The following is a 21,793-nucleotide window of genomic DNA, read 5'->3' on the forward strand; positions in this document are numbered from 1 at the left end:
TAAGTTATTAGATATAAGAAACTTTGTGGGTAAATTAGCCTTCTGAGGTATAAAGTAGTTGCAGTTTTCCATGATAAGTACATCAAAATGACTTCTCTAATTAAGTAGTGTAATTATAAATATATTTTTTGTCTTTGTTACTGTTACATTATGTATTATACTTCTATTAGCATATTCACTTGTGAAAATTCATCATGATACACACTTATAATTCCTGTACTTTTCTGTATAAGGGAATATAAAAGTTTACTAAGAAAAGAACAATCTCACCAAAGATCTTCAGACCTAGAAACCTTCTCCAGAGAATGCTCACATTTAAGAGTGAACAATGGCAGTATTACAAAGACTCCTCCATAGAATAAAAGAGTCAAATAGTGCCTAATCTTGTTTTATGATGCAGGATCACCTTGATACTGAAACTTGACAAGAGCATTATGAAAAAGGAAAACTATAGTCCTCTCTTACTCATGAATATGAAAAATCCTAAGCAAAATATTAGCAGAAAAAAATTAAACATATATTGTAAGGATAATGTCACAATCCAGTGGGATAATTCCAGTACAGGCTGCCTTATTACTCAAAATCAATGAATATAATTTGCTACATGAACAGAATAAAAGGAGAACAATTATATGATTATCTTAATATATATACAAAAAGGGTTTGATAAAATCAAACATATATACATTGATAAAATCTTTTAGTAAATAGTGATAGTTTCTGGTTCTCTAGAATTCAGTTTTATCTCAAAGTACCAAACTCTTTAAATGTACTAAGCACGGTTATTTTAAAGTCTGTTTCCGGTAACTCCAGTGTGTGGCTTCTTTTGGGGGTATTTTTATTGTTTGTTATTTTTGCTGGTTGTCACTAATGATGTCTTGACTCCTTGTTTGCCAGAATTTTTTTTTAATTTAATTTAATTTTTTTATGTTATGTTAGTCACCTTAGTTTTTGATGTTGTGAACCTAGAAACAGTTTTGAGTTTGAGATACCAGAGTTTGGCGGCACTATCAGTCTTGGATCCTCTAATTCCAATTTCAGGGATTGAGTTAATTAAATTATTTAAATAAAGCTCACCTGAAATAGCTATGAGATCCTGATTGCTACAGGTTTTCTCTTATTTCTATTGTATATTCCTTTGTGTCTTAGCCAAAAAGATGGAGGTTTAGGGCGCCTGGGTGGCTCAGTTGGTTAAGCGACTGCCTTTGGCTCAGGTCATGATCCTGGAGTCCTGGGATTGAGTCCCACATCAGGCTCCCAGCTCAGCAGGGAGCCTGCTTCTCCCTCTGACCCTCTCCCCTCTCATGCTGTTTCTCTCTCTCTCGCTTTCTAATAAATAAATAAATAAATAAAATCTTTAAAGAAAAAAATAAAATAAATATTTAAAACAAAACAAAACAAACAAACAAACAAACAAAAAAAACATGGAGGTTTGAAAGTCACCAGGTAGACTTCCTTGGACATGACCACCCTAGTACCACAAGTCCATCAAAAGCACCACTCAGTTTCTTAGAAGCCTCCTCTAGAATCATGAGATGCATCTAGGCCTAACTATCCTGCTCACATGTCTGGATTTTCTTGTTCTTTTGGATTTGGATCTAGTAACTCTTTACTATCTTGTTAAATATTTAGTACCTTAAGCAGAGTTGAAAAAAAATTCTCCCCAGTTACCCTACTTGTTTTCTTTGGTTTGATTTACTTAGCCTGCCATTATTGAAAATAGAAAATAAAATTTCTTGATATTTCTTACCATTTTTATCATTTCTAGATAATACATTTTTTTGAGATATAACATGAAAATGTTTAAAAAGCCATGTAGTATGTGCTCCTTAAGAAAATACTAATCTTAGGGGCGCCTGGGTGGCTCAGTCGTTGGGTGTCTGCCTTCGGCTCAGGTCGTGGTCCAAGGGTCCTGGGATCGAGCCCCGCATCGGGCTCCCTGCTCCGCGGGAGGCCTGCTTCTCCCTCTCCCATTCCCCCTGCTTGTATTCCCTCTCTCGCTGTGTCTCTCTCTGTCAAATAAATACATAAAATCTTAAAAAAAAAAAAAAAGAAAATACTAATCTTAAAATATTCACTTTGCTTGTTAAATCACTTTTTCTCAAAGAGTAATCATTAATATTTTTCTCTCACTGATGACACCTGCTTACATGACTCCATAGAGGTTAACTGCTTTGTTATATAGAAGGATTAATTATTAAATTTTTATTCTTATTTTTTGTCTCACCATATAGTTCTAAGTACAAATATATTAATTGTATATGTACTTGAGTCTCCTTAGAGGAAATAATCTTTTTTATAGTTTCTGGATTTTCAAATAGCACTTAAAATTAATCTTTATATTTTTATATTTTTCCCTTTGCTTTTCCAAATAATTTATGTGGCTTTCTTTAGAATATAATGGTGATGAATTCTCTATGGCAGTGCTAAGGGGAAAAGTTTAATACTGAAATAATTCAAATTGCATTATTTTGATACATTTATAAAATCTTGGTCCATATTTCCTAATTACCATATATCTGTCCTATTTGATTTTTCCTTTTAATGTGTTCTAACACCAGTGTGGCAAATTGATTTAATAAAAATGCCTCCTTTTTTCCCTGGTTATCTGATAACTTCTTAATGACAACTAACAGCTTTTGTGAGAGCAGCACCATTAGCGCTAATGGACAGGGAAGACAACTGATATGACATGAGAAAGGTTAAAGATGACTAGTGACCCTTTGGCAAATCTGTCTGCACAGAACAGAATAAGTACCATGCTCATTTGAATTTTTGGTCAGGGTGGACTATCTGACGTAGTTGGTGTAGCCTTACATTCAGCTCTCCTACAAGATAAAATTTAGTTCTGTGAATAACTCTTGTTAAGATTTGTCAGGATAATAAACTTTTTAGCTACCTCAGACTGTGAAGACACTCAGTCTAATTTCATATTCTCCCTTTGGCCAAATTAGATTTTTTTTATTTCTAATTTTTACTGGGTGTTCATCCTTTTTGGTATGTCGAGGGACTCATCAGGTATGTACCGGCTCTTTTGGCTAAAATCTAATCAAAAGACTAATTACTCTGAGGTGATTGAGGTATCTAAATATGGTATGTGAACACTATTGAATAACATTATATATTTCTTCTGGACACTAGTTCTTATCAGTGTGTTTGATTCTAACATGGAAACAAATTTCTTCTAGAAGCAAAGGTCTTTGCTGCTGCAGGAAACTTCCAGGACCCCTTTCACCCCCTGCATTGTACCTTATTTTGAAAGTTAATGAGCTATGATAGGTAGTGCTATCTTGTCACTTACTATACAAAGTGCAGATTTGATGACTGTTAAGTTTTGGGTTTAGATTTTTGTCCACTAATAAAATGGTAGTTGTAAGTTTTCTTGGTGTATGTGTGTGAGAATTATCAATAACTCTTCATGTGATGTGAGCCTTTGACTGTGAAATATACTACTCTGTTTTCCCCCTTTCTGGAGTTTTTTTCCCTAGTTCTCTTATATTGACTTTTCCTTTTATCTGGTGGTCTCTTTGGTACACTTCTTCCCACTTTCTGTGTGCTCCAGTTCTTTTAGTTTTATTCCTATTCATTGATGTAAAAGCATGAAATAATAGGCTCAAGGGCAAATGGGGAGGATATACAACCAGACTTTAAACCTGAAGGGCGAATTCCTTTGATAAAGGGATAGCTCTGTTTAAGTGGGAGCATCTCCATTAGCATTGATGGAGTACTGCAGCTGAGGCATCTCAGAGGTTAATCAGGCTTCCTAGCCAGCTTTGACATCAGAATACACTGGCGCCTGATTTTGTTGGTCCTTCAGAGGCCTTCTTGACAACGCTCTAACAGACTTTGTGTAAGTCATTGCTTGTGAATTATTGAAAAAATGTTTGGCTGCTAACTGAGGAACGCTAATGTGTTTTATAATCACTGCAGTTTGAGTTTTTAGCGCTAAACAGAAGAGTTACAATTGATTTGTGGCTTTTTCATGGTTTCAGTCAGCAGTAAGTTATATCTTTTTGCTTGAGTTCAGCAAATGGCTTTGATGGTCATTTTATTTAAGTATTTATTAGGACACACTATTATAGTCTTCATTTTTCCCTATCCCCGCCCCCCCCCCCCCATATACGTCTGTGTTCTGAATTCATGAAGTGTGAGATCACAAGTAGTAACAGGAATAGAATACAAGGCAATACTGGATGGTGGTTGGAATCAGGCTTTGGAGATAGACAGTCTAATTGAATTGAACTGATTGAATTCTGGCTTTGTCATTGGTTAGCTGTTTGAGCTGCTGTTTTACTTAACTTCTGTAGCCTCAATTTTCTCTTCTATAAACCTGAGGTGTTCAAAGAAATCTGTAGAGATCATTTATGTTAGTTAAGATCCTTGACAAGTTCACAGTAAAGATTCCACGGGACATACTACAGTAAAATAATACATATATTGCTAGTGTTAGTTATATGGTGTTTTAATGGAAAATTTCCTTGGAAAATACATTTCCTTATTAATTCCAATCTGATTGTTGCTTAAATCACATTTAGGCCTTTATAAAGTCCCTTCTTTGCCTATCTTTTATGAAACAGTATTTGAAATAACATGTCTATAATAATTTTCATTTTAAAATTTAGCTATAGCATATGCCAGAATATAGGTGAGCATATTCTCCATGATTATTCTGAAAAGAGAGTCATTTCATTAAAGATTAGTTTGCAGTATTTTAATAAAAATTTTTTCTCACAATTTGAGAATTGGAAAAAAATTATTTCTGAATGTGTGTATTCTACATAATTTTTGATATGTCCATGTAATCTAGATTACTTCTTTTCACTCTGCTGGTTAAATCTTTTTTAGGTATTTATGAATTACGTGCTTTTCTCTTTTAGTTTTTTTCTCTTTGTGGGACAAAACCCCACAAAAACCCATTACTTTAACATTATTGTTTGTTAATGCAAATAGCAGTAATCAGATAAGATTCACATAAAAGAAAAAACTCACATGAGTTAGTTTTGTCTTTATGCTTCGAATGAAATGGAACTAAAATGTAATTATAAAACATCTTAAGTTGTCTTTAATTGAAATAGTATATTAGAAGCATTACATTGAATTGTTTTCTGTTACCAGAGAAAAAAGAACCTTCTTAGCTAATCTTTTGTGATGTTTTATTCATCTAGTGATTGGTATCTTGGATGGAGACTGTATTTCCACATGCCAAATCTTTTTTTTTTTAATTGAGGTAAAATTGGTATATAACATATACATTTTATGTGTACATTATAATTTGACATCTGTATGTACTACAAAATGATTACCACCAAAAGTCTAGTCACCATTCATCACCATCAAATTGACTTCCTTCACCCATTTGCCCACCTCCCAGTCACCTTCCCGTCTGGTAACCATCAATCCATTCTCTGTGAATTTTTTTTATATTCTTTTGTTTGTTTTTTTAGATTCCATATATAAATGAAATCAAATGGTATTTGTCTTTCTCTATCTGACTTATCTCCCTTGCCCAATAACCTCAAGGTCCATCCATGTTGTCACAAATGGCAGTATTTCATTCTGTGTAGCTAAGTAGTATTCTGTTATATATATATTATATATATTATTTACAGAAGAGAAAATTGAGGCTACAGAAGTTAAGTAAAACAGCAGCTCAAACAGTTATATATATTATATATATAACACATCCTCTTTATCCATTCATCTATCAGTGGACACTTAGGTTGTTTCCATATCTTGGCTATTGTAAATAATGCTGCAGTGAACATAGGGGTGTATATATCTTTTTGAATTCGTGTTTTCCTATTCTTTGAGTAAATACCCAGAAGTAGAATACCTGGATCATATGGTGGATCTATTCTTAACTTTTTGAGGAATCTCCATACTGTTTTCCATACTGGCTGCATCAGTTTACATTCCTACCGACAGCTAACAAGGGTTCTTTTTTCTCCACATCCTCTCCAGCACTTGCTATTTGTCTTATTATTATTATTTTTTTATAATAGTCATTCTAACAGGTGTGAAGTGATAACTCATCATGGTTTTGATTTGCATTTCCCTGCTGATTAGTGATGTTGAACATCTTTTCATGTCTTTTGACCATCTCTGTATCTTCTTTGGAAAAATGTCTGTTCAGATCCTCTGCTTATTTTTTTATTTTATTTTGTTGTTGTTGTTGTTATCGTTGTTGCTGAGTTGTATGAATTCTTTATGTATTTTGGATTTGTATCAGATATATGATTTGCAAATGTCTTCTTCCATTAAGCGTTTTCATTTTGATGATGGTTTCCTGTGCTGTGCAGAAGTTTTTCAGTTTGATAGAGTCCCATTTGTTTATTTTTGCTTTTGTTTCCCTTGCTTTTGGAGTCAGGTCCACAAATACATCTGTAAGTCTAGTTTCATTCCATTGCATAACTGTCCAGTTTTCCCAGAACCATTTACTGAAGAGACTGCCCATTCTCCACTGTATGTTTTTGGCCTCCTTGTTATAAATTAATTGTATACTTGGGGAGTTATTTCTCAGCTATTGATTTTGTTCCATGGATATGTGTGTGTTTTTTATGCCAGTATCATACTGTCTTGATTACTATAGGTTTGTAGTATAGTTTGAAATCAGGGACCATGATACCTTTAGCTTTGTTCTTTCTCAAGTTTGCTTTGGCTATTCTGGGTCTTTTATGGTTCCAGTCAAATTTTAGAATTATTTGTTCTAGTTCTGTGAAAAATGCCACTGGAATTTTGGTAGGGATTGCATTGAATCTGTAGATTGCGTTGGGTAGTATGGACATTTAAACAGTGTAAATTCTTCCAATCCATGAACATGGACTGTCTTTCCATTTATTTGTTTCTTCTTCAGTTTCTTTCATCAGTGTATGTGGCTTTCACCTCCCTGGTTAAATTCATTCCTAGGTATTTTATTCTTTTTGATGCTGTTGTGAATGCCATTGCTTTCTTAATTTCTTCTTCTGATAGTTTGTTATTAGTGTATAGAAACACCACAGATTTCTGTATATTGATTTTGTATTCTGCAACTTTACTGAATTTGTTTATTAGTTCTAACAGTTTTTTGATGGAGGTTTTCTGTGTATCTGCAAATAGTGATGATTTTACCACTTCTTTTTCTGATTTGGATGCCTTTTATTTCTTTTTCTTGCCTGATTGGTGTGGTTAGGACCTCCAATGCTATGTTGAATAACAGTGGAGAAAGTGGAATTCTGATCTTGTTCCCAATTTTAAAGGACAAGCTTTCAGTTTTTCACTATTAAGTATGATACTAATTATGAGTTTATCATACAGGGCCTTTACTTTGTTGAGGTATGTACCCTTTATACCCACTTTGTTGAAAGTTTTTATCATAAATGGAGGTTGAATTTTGTCAAATGCTTTTTCTGCATCTATTGAAATGATCATAAGATTTTTATCCCTCATTTTGTTAAAATGGTGTACCACATTGATTTGTGGATGTTGAACCATCCTAGCATCTCTGGAATAAATCCTACTTGATCATGGTGTATGATCCTTTTAATGTGTTTTTGAATTTGGTTTGCTAATATTTTGTTAGGGATTTTTGCATATTTGTTTGTCAGGGATATTGGCATGTAATATCCCTTTCTCATAGTGTCCTTATCTGGTTTTGGTATCAGGGTAATGTTGATGTCACATTTTACATCTTTTATTTTATGCATCCCTTAACCAATTGTAGTTTTAATTTTTTTTAAAAGATTTTATTTATTTATTTGACAGAGAGACAACAGTGAGAGAGGGAACACAGGCAGGGGGAATGGGAGAGGGAAAACAGGCTCCCTGCAGGGGAGCCCGATGTGGGGCTCGATCCCAGGACCCTGGGATCATGACCTGATCCTAAGGCAGATGCTTAACGACTGAGCCACCCAGGCGCCCCTGTAGTTTTAATTTTACTACTATTCTCTTTTAGCCTTCATACTTGCTTTATAAGTGATTGATCCACTGTCTGTACTATAGATTTATCTTTTCCAATGAGAGTTTTACTTTTGTATTTTTCCTTGTTATGAAATATTAAATACTTCTTTTTAGCTTAAAGAAGTACCTTTAACATTTCTTGTAAGGCCATTTTAGCAAGGATAAACTCCTTTAGTTTTTGCTTATCTGGAAAATTCTTAGTTCCCCTTCAATTCTTTTTTTTTTTTTTTTTTTTAAGATTTTATTTATTTATCTATTTGAGAGAGCAAGAGAGAGAAACAGCATGAGAGGGGAGAGGGTCAGAGGGAGAAGCAGGCTCCCCGCTGAGCTGGGACCCTGATGTGGGACTTGATCCCAGGACTCTGGGATCATGACCTGAGCTGAAGGCAGTTGCTTAACCAACTGAGCCACCCAGGCATCCTCCCCTTCAATTCGCTGGGTAGAGAATTCATGGTTGGAAGTTTTTTCCTTTTAACACTTCGAATATGTCATGCCACTCTGTTCTGACCTGTAAAGTTTCTGCTGAAAAATCTTGATAGTCTTATATGGTTTCCTTGTATGTATTTCTTTTGATGCCTTTAGGATTCTCTCTTTAATTTTACCATTTTAATTATAATGTATCTTGGTGTGAATCTCTTTGGGTTTGTCTTATTTGGAACTTTTCGGGGTTTCCCCCGTATGCCTGTTTCCTTCCCCAGATTAGGGATATTTTCAGCTATTATTTTTAAAAATAATTTTTCTGGCCTTTTCTTTCTTCTCCTCCGGGAACCCTATAATGTGAATGTTGTTCTGCTTGAAGTTCTCCGAAGGTTTTCATTTTTTAAATCTTTTTTCTTTTTGCTCCTTTGTCTGAGTGAGTTCCATTGTTTTGCCTTCTATCTCACTGATCTGTTTCATTTAGTCTGCTGTTGAACCCCTCTAGGGTATTTTTCAGTTAAGTTTATATATTTTTCAGCTCTGTAACTTCTATTTGATACTTTTTAATATTTTCTCTCATTTTGTTGAAGTTTTCACTGTGTTCATTCATTCTTCTGAGTTTGGTGGGCATCTTTATGACCATTATTTTGAACTCTCTTGCTTATCTCATTTTATTAAGGTCTTTTTCTGAGCTTTTCTCTTGTTCTTTGGAACATACTCCTCTGTCTTCTCATTTTGCCTTTCTGTGTTTGTTTCTATGTATTAGGCACATCAGCTACCTCTAGCAGTCTTGAAGGAGTGGCCTTTGTAGGAGATAGCTCATGGGGCTCAGAAGCACTTATCCTTCCTAGCCACTAGTGCCAGGTGCTCAAGGGGTATCTCCTGTGTGAGCTGCACCTGTCTGCCCACCTACTCTGGTAGGGCTGTGGCTGTGACATGGGAGTATGTGGGGCTCTTGTCTGGCCCACCTGTGCTGTGTGGCTATGGCATAGGAATAGGTATCTACATGCCTGATCTTGATGCACAATATTATATAACAACATATTATAGATTTACTTTGGAAGCATAGTCTTTTTCATTCTACCACTGGTAGAATGGCATTCTACCATTGGGAAAGCTTTTTCATGCTAAGAAATAGATTTAAAATTAGATTTATAATATTTCAAAAAAATAATAACAGATGTCGGTGAGGATGTGGAATAAGGGGAACCCTCTTAGACTGTTGTTGGGAATGTGAACTGGTACAACCACTGTAGAAAACAGTATGGAGATTCCTCAAAAAGTTAAAAATAGAAATACCCTATGATCCAGCAATTGCACTACTAGGTTTTTACCCAAAGGGTACAAAAATTCTGATTTGAAGGGGGCACACACACCCCGATGTTTATAGCAGCACGATCAACAATAGCCAAATTATGGAAAGAGTCCAAATGTCCATTGACTCATGAATGGATAAAGAAGATGTGGTATATATACACAATGGGATATTATTCAGCCATCAGAAAGAATGAAATCTTGCCATTGTTATATGCATTAAGAAGAGGGGAGAGAAGAAATATTTTTTTTAAATAAAAATATAATTGTTCCCTCATGTGAAACAAAGCTCTTTAATGATTTACTTACGGCTTTAAAAAAAATTATTTGCTTATGGCTTTATTCTCACTATGCTGACTTTGGGGATTCTACTGACAGCATTCACTCAAATTAATACTGATTTTCTAACTAAAATTTAAGATCATATGAAAAGTCAGACTGAATTTCTGTGACAGTTCACTGCTATATATAGGCTTGTAAGAGAATAAGGAATTTAAAAGGTAGGAGAATTAACGAGATGCATATTTCTGTTTAAAATCCAAATACTGATGTGAAGTCATATGTTTTACATTTCATTGTATAGACATTGAAAACTGGCTTGACAATGGTTGGGAAAGTGGTGACTCAGCTGACAGGCACACTGCCTTCAGGTGTGACCGAAGACGATGTTGCCCTCCATAGTAATTCCAGGCGGAGTCCTTTGGTTCCAGGCATCATCACAGTAATTGACACTGAAACAGTTGGAGAGGGCCAGGTAAGAACTTCTGATACAGGTAATGAATGTCCTTTTTCTGCAAAGGATGGGGTGACTAAGAGTATCATTTGTGATCAAGAACAGCCAAATGCACTTGGCCTTGGAGATTATTAATTTGGAATTTTAGCAATTGAGGTTATTTCAGATTAGAATTCTTTTTTCAAGAAATGATGAGTAACATGTTAAAACCTGTTATTTCAAACATTATTAATGTTTCAAACCTGAAGGTAAAATTGAGGTTCTAAGGAGTTCTTGTTATCTCTTCATCAGAACATTTGTTTCACAAATAAATAATTACATATCTCTTTATACTATTCTGTTCATAATACGATTTTTTTAAAAATGATGCTTGTTGTAACCTATATCAGAAGATTAATAACTGATTTCTAAAAGATTTTATTTATTTATTTGAGAGAGAGCACATGAGTTGAGGGGGAGGGGCCAAGTGAGCGGGAGAAGCAGACGCCCCTGTGACCAGGGAGCCTGATGTAGGGCTCAATCCCAGGACTCCGAGATCATGACCTGAGCTGAAGGCAGATGCCTAATCGACTGAACCACCCAGGCACCCTTTAATAATTGATTTTTAAGGTAGAGGCCTGCTCATAGAAGCAGTCAATAGGACCTTCCACATTTTGGAGGGAATTTAAAAAATTATTGACTAGAGGAGCAAGATGGAGGAGGAGTAGGAGAACTAAATTTCCTCTGGTCCCAGGAATTCAGCTAGATAGTTATCAAACCATTCAGAACACCTACAAATTCAACAGGAGATCGAAGAAAAGAATAGCAGCAATTCTATGAACAAAAAAGCGACCACTTTCTGGAAGGTAGGACCTGTGGAGAAGTGAATCCGAGGCGATATTCGGGAAGATAGATGGTGGGGGGAGGGAGCCTCCATCAGCTGGCTACTGGCCAGTGATAGAGCAGCGGAGCACAAAATTGGAACTTTTAGAAGTCTGCTCTGCTGAGGGACGTCACTCCAGTGACTAAGTGGGGGTGGGGTGGGGGTGGAACCCTCACTGGGACTCAGGACCCTCGGGGATCACAGAAAGACCGGGGGTGCCTGAGTGTGGCAGAGCTCCTAGGTATCAGATCGGGGAAGCCAGCTGCAAAGACGGAGCCGAGGAGTGGGCTCTCGGCTCAGGGTTGCCATAAACCGTGATCCACGGCACTGCTGGGTCACTACTCTTTGAGCAGGGACCCAACAAGTGCAGATCTGGGGAGACTCCCCTTCCTTCCCCGGGAGGAGCGGCGTGGGAGAGCACTGCAGGAATCTGCTGGGTTTGGAGACTCCAAACGGGGTCAGGTGCCAGAGATAGAAATGCTTGGTCACAGGCCAGGTGAGCACGGAGTGCAGCCAGAGACCAGGGAGACAGGAGTGATTGACTGCTTTTCTCTGAGGGCTCACTGAGGAGTGGGGCCCTGAGCTCTCGGCTCCTCTGGGACCAGAGATTGGGAGGCCGCCATTTTCACTCTCGTCCTCAAAAGCTGTACGGAAATCTTGCAGGGAAAGCTACAAAGAGCAAACCCAAGCAGATTACTTAGCCTGGCCCCTGGCAAGAGCGGTGCAATTCTGCCTCAGGCAAAGACATTTGAGAATCACTGCAACAGGGCCCTCCCCCAGATCAGCAAGAACATCCAGCCAAGACCAAGTTTACCAATCAATGAAAACTGCCAAGACTCCAGCGCACATAGAATTCATGGCTTTTTCCCCGTGATTCTTTAGTCTTTCAAAGTTAATCTTTTAAATTTTCTTTTTCTTTTTCAAATTTTTTTAGTTGAATTTTTCTTCTTTCCTTTTTCAACCAACATCCTATCAATTCCTTTTTAAAATTTGTTTAAGATTTCATTATTATTTGAGAGAGAGGGAGAACACAGAGGGAGAGTGAGAGGGAGAAGCAGACTCCCTGCTGAACAGGGAGCCCAATGTGGGACTTGATCCCAGGACTCTGGGATCATGACCTGAGCCGAAGGCAGATGCTTAACCAAATGAGCCACCCAGGCACCCATCAATTCCTTTTTTAAAATCTTTTTAAATTTTCATCTTTACAGTCATATTCCATCCCTTCATCATATTTACCCTTATTTTTATATATATGTAAGTTTTTCTTTCTTTAAAATTTTGAAAGGCACTTTCTTCTAACAGACCAGAGTACACTCAAAATCTAGTGTGTGGCTCTGTTCTATTCACTGGCCTGATCATATTAATTTTTCTTTCTTTCTTTTTTTTTTCCTTTCTTTTCCCCCCAGTTTCGGGTTTCTTCTGATTTGTTTAGTGTATATTTTTCTGGGATCGTTGTTACCCTTTTAGCATTTTGTTCTCTCATTCATCTATTTTCCTCTGGACAAAATGACAAGACGGAAAAACTCACCTCAAAAAAAAGAACAAGAGGCAGTACCAACTGCCAGGGACCTAATCAATACGGACATTAGTAAGATGTCGGAACTAGAGTTCAGAATGACAATTATAAAGATACTAGCTGGGCTTGAAAAAAGCATAAAAGATACTAGATAATCCCTTTCTGGAGAAATAAAAGAACTAAAATCTAACCAAGTTGAAATCAAAAAGGCTATTAATGAGGTGCAATAAAAAACAGAGGCTCTAACTACTAGGATAAATGAGGCAGAAGAGAAAATTAGTGATATAGAAGACCAAATGATGGAGAATAAAGAAGCTGAGAAAAAGATAAACAACTACTGGATCACGAGGGCAGAATTTGAGAGATAAGTGATACCATAAGATGAAACAATATTAGAATAATTGGGATCCCACAAGAAGAAGAGAGAGAGGGAAAGAAGGTATATTGGAGCAAATTATAGCAGAGAACTTCCCTAATTTGGGGAAGGAGCAAGCATCAAAATCCAGGAGGCACAGAGAACCCCTCTCAAAATCAATAAAAATAGGTCAACACCCTGACATCTAATAGTAAAACTCACAAATCTCAGAGACAAAGAGAAAATCCTGAAAGCAGCTCAGGACAAGAGGTCTGTAACCTACAACTGTAGAAATATTAGATTGGCAGCAGACCTATCCACAGAGACCTGGCAGGCCAGAAGGGACTGGCATGATATATTCAGAGCACTAACCGAGAAAACTATGCAGCCAAGAATACTGTATCCAGCTAGGCTGTCATTGAAAATAGAAGGAGAGATAAAAAGCTTGCAGGACAAAGCAAAACTGAAAGAATTTGCGAACACCAAACCAGCGCTACAAGAAATATTGAAAGGGGTCCTCTAAGCAAAGAAAGAGCCTAAAAGTAACATAGACCAGAAAGGAACAGAGACAATATACAGTAACAGTCACCTTACAGGCAATACAATGGCACCAAATTCATATCTTTCAATAGTTACCCTGAATGTAAATGGGCTAAATGCCCCAATCAAAAGACACAGGGTATCGGATTGGATAAAAAAACAAGACCCATCGATATGCTGTCTGCAAGAGACTCACTTTAGACCCAAAGACACTTCCAGATTTAAAGTGAGGGGGGTGGGAAACCATTTACCATGCTAATGGACATCAAAAGAAAGCTGGGTGGCAATCTTTATATCAGACAAATTAGATTTTAAACCAAAGACTATAATTAGAGATGAGGAAGGACACTATGTCATACTTAAAGGATCTATCTAACAAGAACATCTATTGTAAATATCTATGCCTCTAACATGGGAGCAGCCAATTATGTAAGCCAATTAATAACAAAAGCAAAGAAACACATCGACAATAATACAATAATAGTAGGAGACTTTAACACCCCCCTCAGTGAAATGGACAGATCATCTAAGCAAAAGATCAACAAGGAAATAAAGACTTTAAATGACACACTGGACCAGATGGACTTCACAGATATATTCAGAACATTCCATCCCAAAGCAACAGAATGCACATTCTTCTCTAGTGCCAAAACATTCTCCAGACTAGATCACATCCTAGGTTACAAATCAGGTCTCAACCGGTACCAAAAGATTGGGATCATTCCCTGCATATTTTCGGACCACAGTGCTTTGAAACTAGAACTCAATCACAAGAGGAAAGTTGGCAAGAACTCAAATACATGGAGGCTAAAGAGCATCCTACTAAAGAATGAATGGGTCAACCAGGAAATTAAAGAAGAATTAAAAAAATTCATGGAAACAAATGAAAATGAAAACACAACTGTTTAAAATCTTTGGGATGCCGCAAAGGCGGTCCTAAGAGGAAAGTATATAGCAATACAAGCCTTTCTTAAGAAACAAGAAAGGTCTCAAATACACAACCTAACCCTACACCTAAAGGAGCTGGAGAAAGAACAGCAAATAAAGCCTAAACCCTGCAGGAGAAGAGAAATAATAAAGATCAGAGCAGAAATCAATGAAATAGAAACCAAAAGAACAGTAGAACAGATCAACGAAACTAGGAGCTGGTTCTTTGAAAGAATTAATAAGATTGATAAGCCCTTGGCCAGACTTACCAAAAAGAAAAGAGAAAGGACCTAAATAAATAAAATCATGAATGAAAGAGGAGAGATCACCATCAACACCAAAGAAATACAAACAATTATAAGAACATATTATGAGCAACTCTATGCCAGCAAATTAGATAATCTGGAAGAAATGGATGCATTCCTGAGACATATGAACTACCAAAACTGAACCAGGAAGAAATAGAAAACCTGAACAGACCCTAACCACTAAGGAACTTGAAGCAGTAATCAAAAATCTCCCAACAAACAAGAGCCCAGGGCCAGATGGCTTCTCAGGGGAATTCTACCAACCATTTCAAGAAGAATTAATACCTATTCTTCTGAAACTGTTCCAAAAAATGGAAATGGAAGGAAAACTTCCAAACTCATTTTATGAGGCCGGCATTACCTTGATCCCAAAACCAGATAAAGACCCCATCAAAAAGGAGAACTACAGAACAATATCCCTGATGAACATGGATGCAAAAATTCTCACCAAAATACTAGCCAATAGGATCCAATAGTACATTAAAAGGATTGTTCACCATGACCAAATGGGATTTATTCCTGGGCTGCAAGGTTGGTTCAATATCCACAAATCAATGTGATACAATACATTAATAAAAGAAAGGACAAGAACCATATGATTCTCTCAATAGATGCAGAAAAAGCATTTGCAAAATACAGCATCCTTTCTTGATTAAAACTCTTTAGAGTATAGGGATAGAGGGTACATACCTCAATATCATAAAAGCCATCTATGAAAAACCCACAGTGAATATCATACTCAATGGGTAAAAGCTGAGAGCTTTTCCCCTAAGGTCGGGAACATGGCAGGGATGTCCACTATCACCACTGCTATTCAACATAGTACTAGAAGTCCTAGCCACAGCAATCAGACAACAAAAAGAAATAAAAGGCATCTGAATCGGCAAAGAAGAAGTCAAACTCTCACTCTTTGCAGATGATGTATTTTATGTGGAAAACCCAAAAGACTCCACCCCAGAACTGCTAGAACTCATGCAGGAATTCAGTAAAGTGGCAGGATATAAAACCAATGCACAGAAATCAATTGCATTTCTATACACCAACAACAAGACAGAAGAAAGAGAAATTAAGAAGTCGATCCCATTTACAATTGCACCCAAAACCATAAGATACCTAGGAATAAATCTAACCAAAGAGGCAAAGGATCTGTACTCAGAAAACTATACAATACTCATGAAATAAATTGAGAAAGACACAAAGAAATGGAAAAACGTTCTATGCTCATGGATTGGAAGAAAAAATATTGTATGTCTGTACTACCTAGAGTAATCTACACAGTTAATGCAATCCCTAACAAAATACCATCAACTTTTTTTCAAAGAAATGGAACAAATAATCCTAAAATTTGTATGGAACCAGAAAAGACCCTGAATAGCCAGAGGAATGTTGAAAAAGAAGAGCAAAGCCGGTGGCATCAGAATTCCGGACTTCAAGCTCTATTACAAAGCTGTATGGTACTGGCACAAAAACAGACACATAGATCAATGGAACAGAATAGAGAGCCCAGAAATAGACCCTCAACCCTATGGTCAACCAATCTTGGACAAAGCAGGGAAGAATGTCCAATGGAAAAAAGACAGTCTCTTCAACAAATGGTGTTGGGAAAATTGGACAGCCACATCTAGAAGAATGAAACTGGACCATTTCCTTATACCACACACACAAAAAGACTCAAAATGGTACAAGACCTAAATGTGAGACAGGAATCCATCAAAATCCTTGAGGAGAACACAGGCTGCAGCCTCTTCGACCTCAGCCGCAGCAACTTCTTCCTAGAAACATTGCCAAAGGCAAGGGAAGCAAGGGCAAAAATAAACTATTGGGACTTCATCAAGATAAAAAGCTTTTGCACAGCAAAGGAAACAGTCAACAAAACCAAAAGACAACTGACAGAATGGGAGAAGATTTTTGCAAATGACATATCAGATAAAGGGCTAGTATCCAAAATCGATAAAGAACTTATCAAACTCAACACCCAAAGAACAAATAATCCAATCAAGAAATGGGCAGAAGACACGAACAGACATTTCTGCAAGGAAGACATCCAAATGGCCAACAGACACATGAAAATGTGCTCAACATCACTCGGCATCAGGGAAATCCAAATCAAAACCTCAATGAGATACCACCTCACACCAGACAGAATGGCTAAAATTAACAAGTCAGGAAACGAGAGATATTGGCGAGGATGCAGAGAAAGGGGAACCCTCGTAAACTGTTGGTGGGAATGCAAGCTGGTGTGCCACTCTGGAAAACAGTATGGAGGTTCCTCAAAAAGTTGAAAATAGAGCTGCCCTATGACCCAGCAATTGCACTACTGGGTATTTACCCCAAAGATAGAAATGTAGGGATCTGAAGGGGCACATGCACCCCAGTGTTTATAGCAGCAATGTCCACAATAGCCAAACCATGGAAAGAGCCTAGATGTCCATCAACAGATGAATGGATAAAGAAGATGTTGTGTGTGTGTGTGTATATATACACACATACATATACAATGGAATATTATGCAGCCATCAAAAAAATGAAATCTTGCCATTTGCAATGACATGGATGGAACTAGAGGGTATTATGCTAAGCGAAATAAGTCAGTCAGAGAAAGAGAAGTGGTAGGAGTTACACCTCATTGATATCAGGAATTTGAGAAACAACACAGAGAATCATAGGGGAAGGAAAGGAAAAATGGAAGAAGACGAAACCAGAGAGGGAGAGAAACCATACAGACAAATCAGGAAACAAACTGAGGGTTGCTGGAGTGGAGGGCGGTGGGAGGGATGGGGTGGCTGGGTGATGGACGTCGGTGAGGGTATGTACATGGTGAGCACTGTGAATTGTGTAAGACTGATGAATCATAGACCTGTACCCCTGAACCAAATAATACATTATATGTTGATTAAAAAAAAAAGACACATTAGTAAACAATGCAGAAAAATCACTGTCATTGAGAAGAATACGGTGTGAGCATACTTACTATCTAATTTAATTTAAAATATTAAATAGAAACAAAACAAATTATTGATGAATTATGATGGTTACAAGTGACAATAATGTAAATATCAAATTTTATTACACATTTATAAGTATGAAAAAATTCACAAAGTCGCAAAGTGTATATTAGAATACATACATGGTAATGCATATTATCAAATACTATATCTTCAGATAATGGGGAAACATTTAGAAGGAGTGATTATAAACATGGAAAAATATGTGACATAATGTAAATCTTGCTGGTGAGAAACCTGTTGGGTTTTGTTTTCTCCCCTCATGTACCCATAAAAATTATTTTCGTTTTTCTCAATAGTCTTGAATTTTAAAATACATTTCTGAAGGGAAGATAATTTCAAAATTCTAATAGTTTGTAATCGTTACTACAAAAAATCTAATCTAAAGTTGATTATTAGAATAGTATAAGAGTAGAGCAACATTTGTGAAATAGAAATTATTTTATCGGGGTGCCTGGGTGGCTCAGTCAGTTAAGCGTCTGCCTTCGGCTCAGGTCATGATCCCAGGGTCCTGGGATCGAGCCCCGCATCGGGCTCCCTGCTCAGCGGGAAGCCTGCTTCTCTCTCTCCCACTCCCCCTGCTTGTGTTCCCTCTCTTGCTGTCTCTCTCTGTCAAATGAATAAATAAAATCCTAAAAAAATATTTTATCTATAACATATATTTAATTCTGTTTTCAGAACATAATGTCTAGAAGCTATGTGAGTCTTAAAAGTATTAACCCTAAATATTGCATGTTCTTTTTAGAAAATCTGCTTCCAGTATATATGGTTCTATATCTGATGAAAGATTACCTTTGACCACTATTCATGTACTGGTTCCTGTAGTAAGATCAAGTGGCCTTTCAAAAGCACGTGAACTCTACTGCAGTGAAAAGATAAAAAAAAATCTTTGAAATTCTGGGTTATTGAATTTAGCTGTTATATTTTATGTGAAATCAGACTAATAGTCATTCTCTACCTCTCCCATGTTAACTTTGTGGTTCACCAAATATCTTATAGTGCAGGCTTGTATTCTTGTTTAAAACTCTTTTTAAAGACGTGCTAGCAAACTTTTCAGTTGACTAATGCATTTTTTTAAGTTGTGTTAATTAGCTCAAGTTGATAGACACAGACAGATGTTAATTTTCTTTCTTAATTGGAATTAAATATTTAAACCCTTAGTGTTTTATGAGTGTTAAGGTAAAAAATATTTTCTTTTGTACTTTGATTCTTAATTAATTTACCTCCAAGGCCACCCACATTTACTGCATAGTAACAATCCTCCTCAACATTGTTTGGTGAGTCTAAGAAGTCTGTTAAGCATCTACCATTTGTTGACAGACAGATTTGTGGTCATTTAGAAACAGAAAATGTTATCTCATTATTTTTCATGAAATAGAGGTGTAACTCAATTTGTTTTATTATATTTAAGGGTAGGAACATGTAAAAAGAAAATCTTTAATTATATTAAAAAGCATAGCATTAGGCCTTACGTTATCAAATGTCGCACCCCCCCCCCCCCCGTTCTTTATTAACTTTTTTAAGTTTAAAATGGAATTCTCAGATTTGGAATATGGAAATGAACTGGAGGTTGTGGAGTTGCAAAAGATCATTTTTCCTTGGTAAAGGAATTGTTAACACTTGAAACAAGTAAAGTTGTTCATTAGGAAATAAGAGTTACAGAATTGTTAGCTTTTAAAAGTTAAAAGTTAAAAAGTGTTGCCCAACCTGAAAACTGCTATCTTTTCTATATTTGTTGAGATCATAATCTCTTTTCATTCCCACTTATAACATTCTGAAATTTTAATTGATTTTAAGGTTCTATTATAAAGCAGGAAATAAATTGATGTTCAATAAATGGTAAGTTGCTATGTGCATTTTGAAAGAATTATAAATATTTTTTAAAGCAACAAGATTTCCCGAGTATAATACTGTCCTCCTTTCTTTTATTAATGTGAATCTGTTTTTTGTCAAGAAGACATTTTTGTCTCTGATACATAGTTCAGTTGGAGTACAGGGCTGTTTTTAGGTTATGCTGGATTGTATTAAAAAGACTTCAGGGGTTATTGTCATAGATTTATCACTTCAAGCCCTTTCCACTGATATTTGACCTTAGCTATAATGTTTTTCCTTTTCCATATATATCTCAGGAGCTGAAGCTGACATTATGTTCACTTTTGCTGTTTAAGTCCATTGAGGCTTTAATAAAGATATTTTCATGTTTACAGTGGCATCGTATAAAATTTGATTCACCATCTTTCTAATGCTAAATTGATTAGTTTGATTTTATGTTGACGGGATCATTGTGTGGTAACTGCATTAAGGAGGAGTGGATTTGATTGACTTCGTGTCCATTTTTAAATCTGTGTTACTTGTTTTATTTAAAAGCATTTTGTGGCTAAGATAAGCTAAGTGGTATAATATGCCTTTACACATTTATATAATTGAAGTTAGCAGTGTGGCAAAGTCTCTAATCAAAGGAAAATGCTCCAGAATGATGACATAAACTTGAGCTAGTTCTTTCCCTGGGTACAGCTGTTATTCATAATAATTTAATGGCTCCTGAAGTGTTTTGTCTTTTTGTTCACATGATAAAGGCTTATCCACCTTGTATCAATTAAAGTGCTTTGATGAATTTTAATATAGTCAAGTTGTTATTACATATACTAAGAAGTTCAGCCTGCTTAGTTAACTGGCGAGTAAAAGGTGCATGTCTTAGGACAATTGTATTGGGATATCTTTTCTATTACTAATTTGATGTTTTAGGCAAGGTGATAATGCAATGGAGAGAATCCTTCCAAAAGTATCTGGTTGTTGTATTTGTGAAGCTCATAAAGAGAAGATACAAAGAATCTTACACAGTGGTATGAGGCTTTGCTGTGCCCCGAGATTAATGTGCCTTTTTACTAGACAGCTTCTGTATTGGTACCATTAAAAAGAGTACTAACTACTAATTATGTTGGAGAGGAAGATATATAGGGTGATAATATATGTAAGGAAAGGGAATCTTGTAAAATTGAGTTAAAATAGTGAAATGGGGAAAAGACAAATATTTCACAGAAAAAAATAAAACATACAAATTTTCCCTGACTTAAAATATCTTGACTTAATGATTTTTCAACTTTACGATGATGTGAAAGTGATATAAATTCAGTAGAAACCGTACTTTGAATTTTGAATTTTCCCTAGTTGAGTGATACATGTATAGTACTCTCCTGTGATGCTGGACAGCGGTGGCCAGCTACCAGCCCCTAGTCAGCCATGTGATCAGGAGGGTGAACAACGGATACACCCACACAACCATTCCCACTTCCCTCCTCTTTGCCCCCACCAAACTGGGAAATAAACCCGAAGGCCAGAGGTAGAAGGGGCACATCTTGGCCTGCGCTCCACTTTATTCTGAAGCCTATCGGGGCCCAGAATCCACGGGTCCCAACGGGTCCCTGCTGTTGGCTGGGAGAAGCTGGGAGAGCTCTGTTTGTGGCAAGGGCCAATAAGCAGAAATGAGAGCCCTCATATGCTGTTGGTGGGAATGTAAATTTGTGTAGGTGCTTTGGAAAAGAGTTACCATATGACTTAGCAATTTGTCTTCCAGATATACCCAAAAGAAATGAAAATACATGTCCATGAATGTTCATAGCAGCATTATTTGTAATGGCTAAAAAGTAGGAGCAACCCTAATGTACATCAACTGATTGGTAGATGGATAAATAAAATGTGGTATATACATACAATGTGATATTCTTCTGCAATAAAAAGCATGTTCCAATGTGGATGAGTCTTGAAAATAATATGCTTTGTGAAAGAAGCCAATCACAAAAGAGTATATGTTGTACAATTCCATTTATATGAAATGTCCAGAAGAAGCAAATCAATAGAAAGAGAAAATAGATTATAGTTGC

At 36.4% G+C, this 21,793-nt stretch overlaps 1 protein-coding gene across 7 annotated transcripts in view; it reads left to right on the plus strand.

Moving 5' to 3' along the window:
- The window catches only part of BCAS3 (BCAS3 microtubule associated cell migration factor), a 593,075-nt gene that overhangs the window by 160,855 nt on the left and 410,427 nt on the right, over positions 1-21,793 (plus strand). For all 7 annotated transcript variants that reach the window (XM_078064169.1, XM_078064164.1, XM_078064176.1 and 4 more), the window contains exon 12: positions 10,250-10,420. In XM_078064169.1, the coding sequence (XP_077920295.1) occupies positions 10,250-10,420 (171 nt within the window). The remainder of the gene's footprint in view (positions 1-10,249; positions 10,421-21,793) is intronic.

The sequence above is a fragment of the Halichoerus grypus genome, chromosome 2 (assembly GCF_964656455.1).
Source record: "Halichoerus grypus chromosome 2, mHalGry1.hap1.1, whole genome shotgun sequence".
Lineage (NCBI taxonomy): Eukaryota > Metazoa > Chordata > Mammalia > Carnivora > Phocidae > Halichoerus > Halichoerus grypus.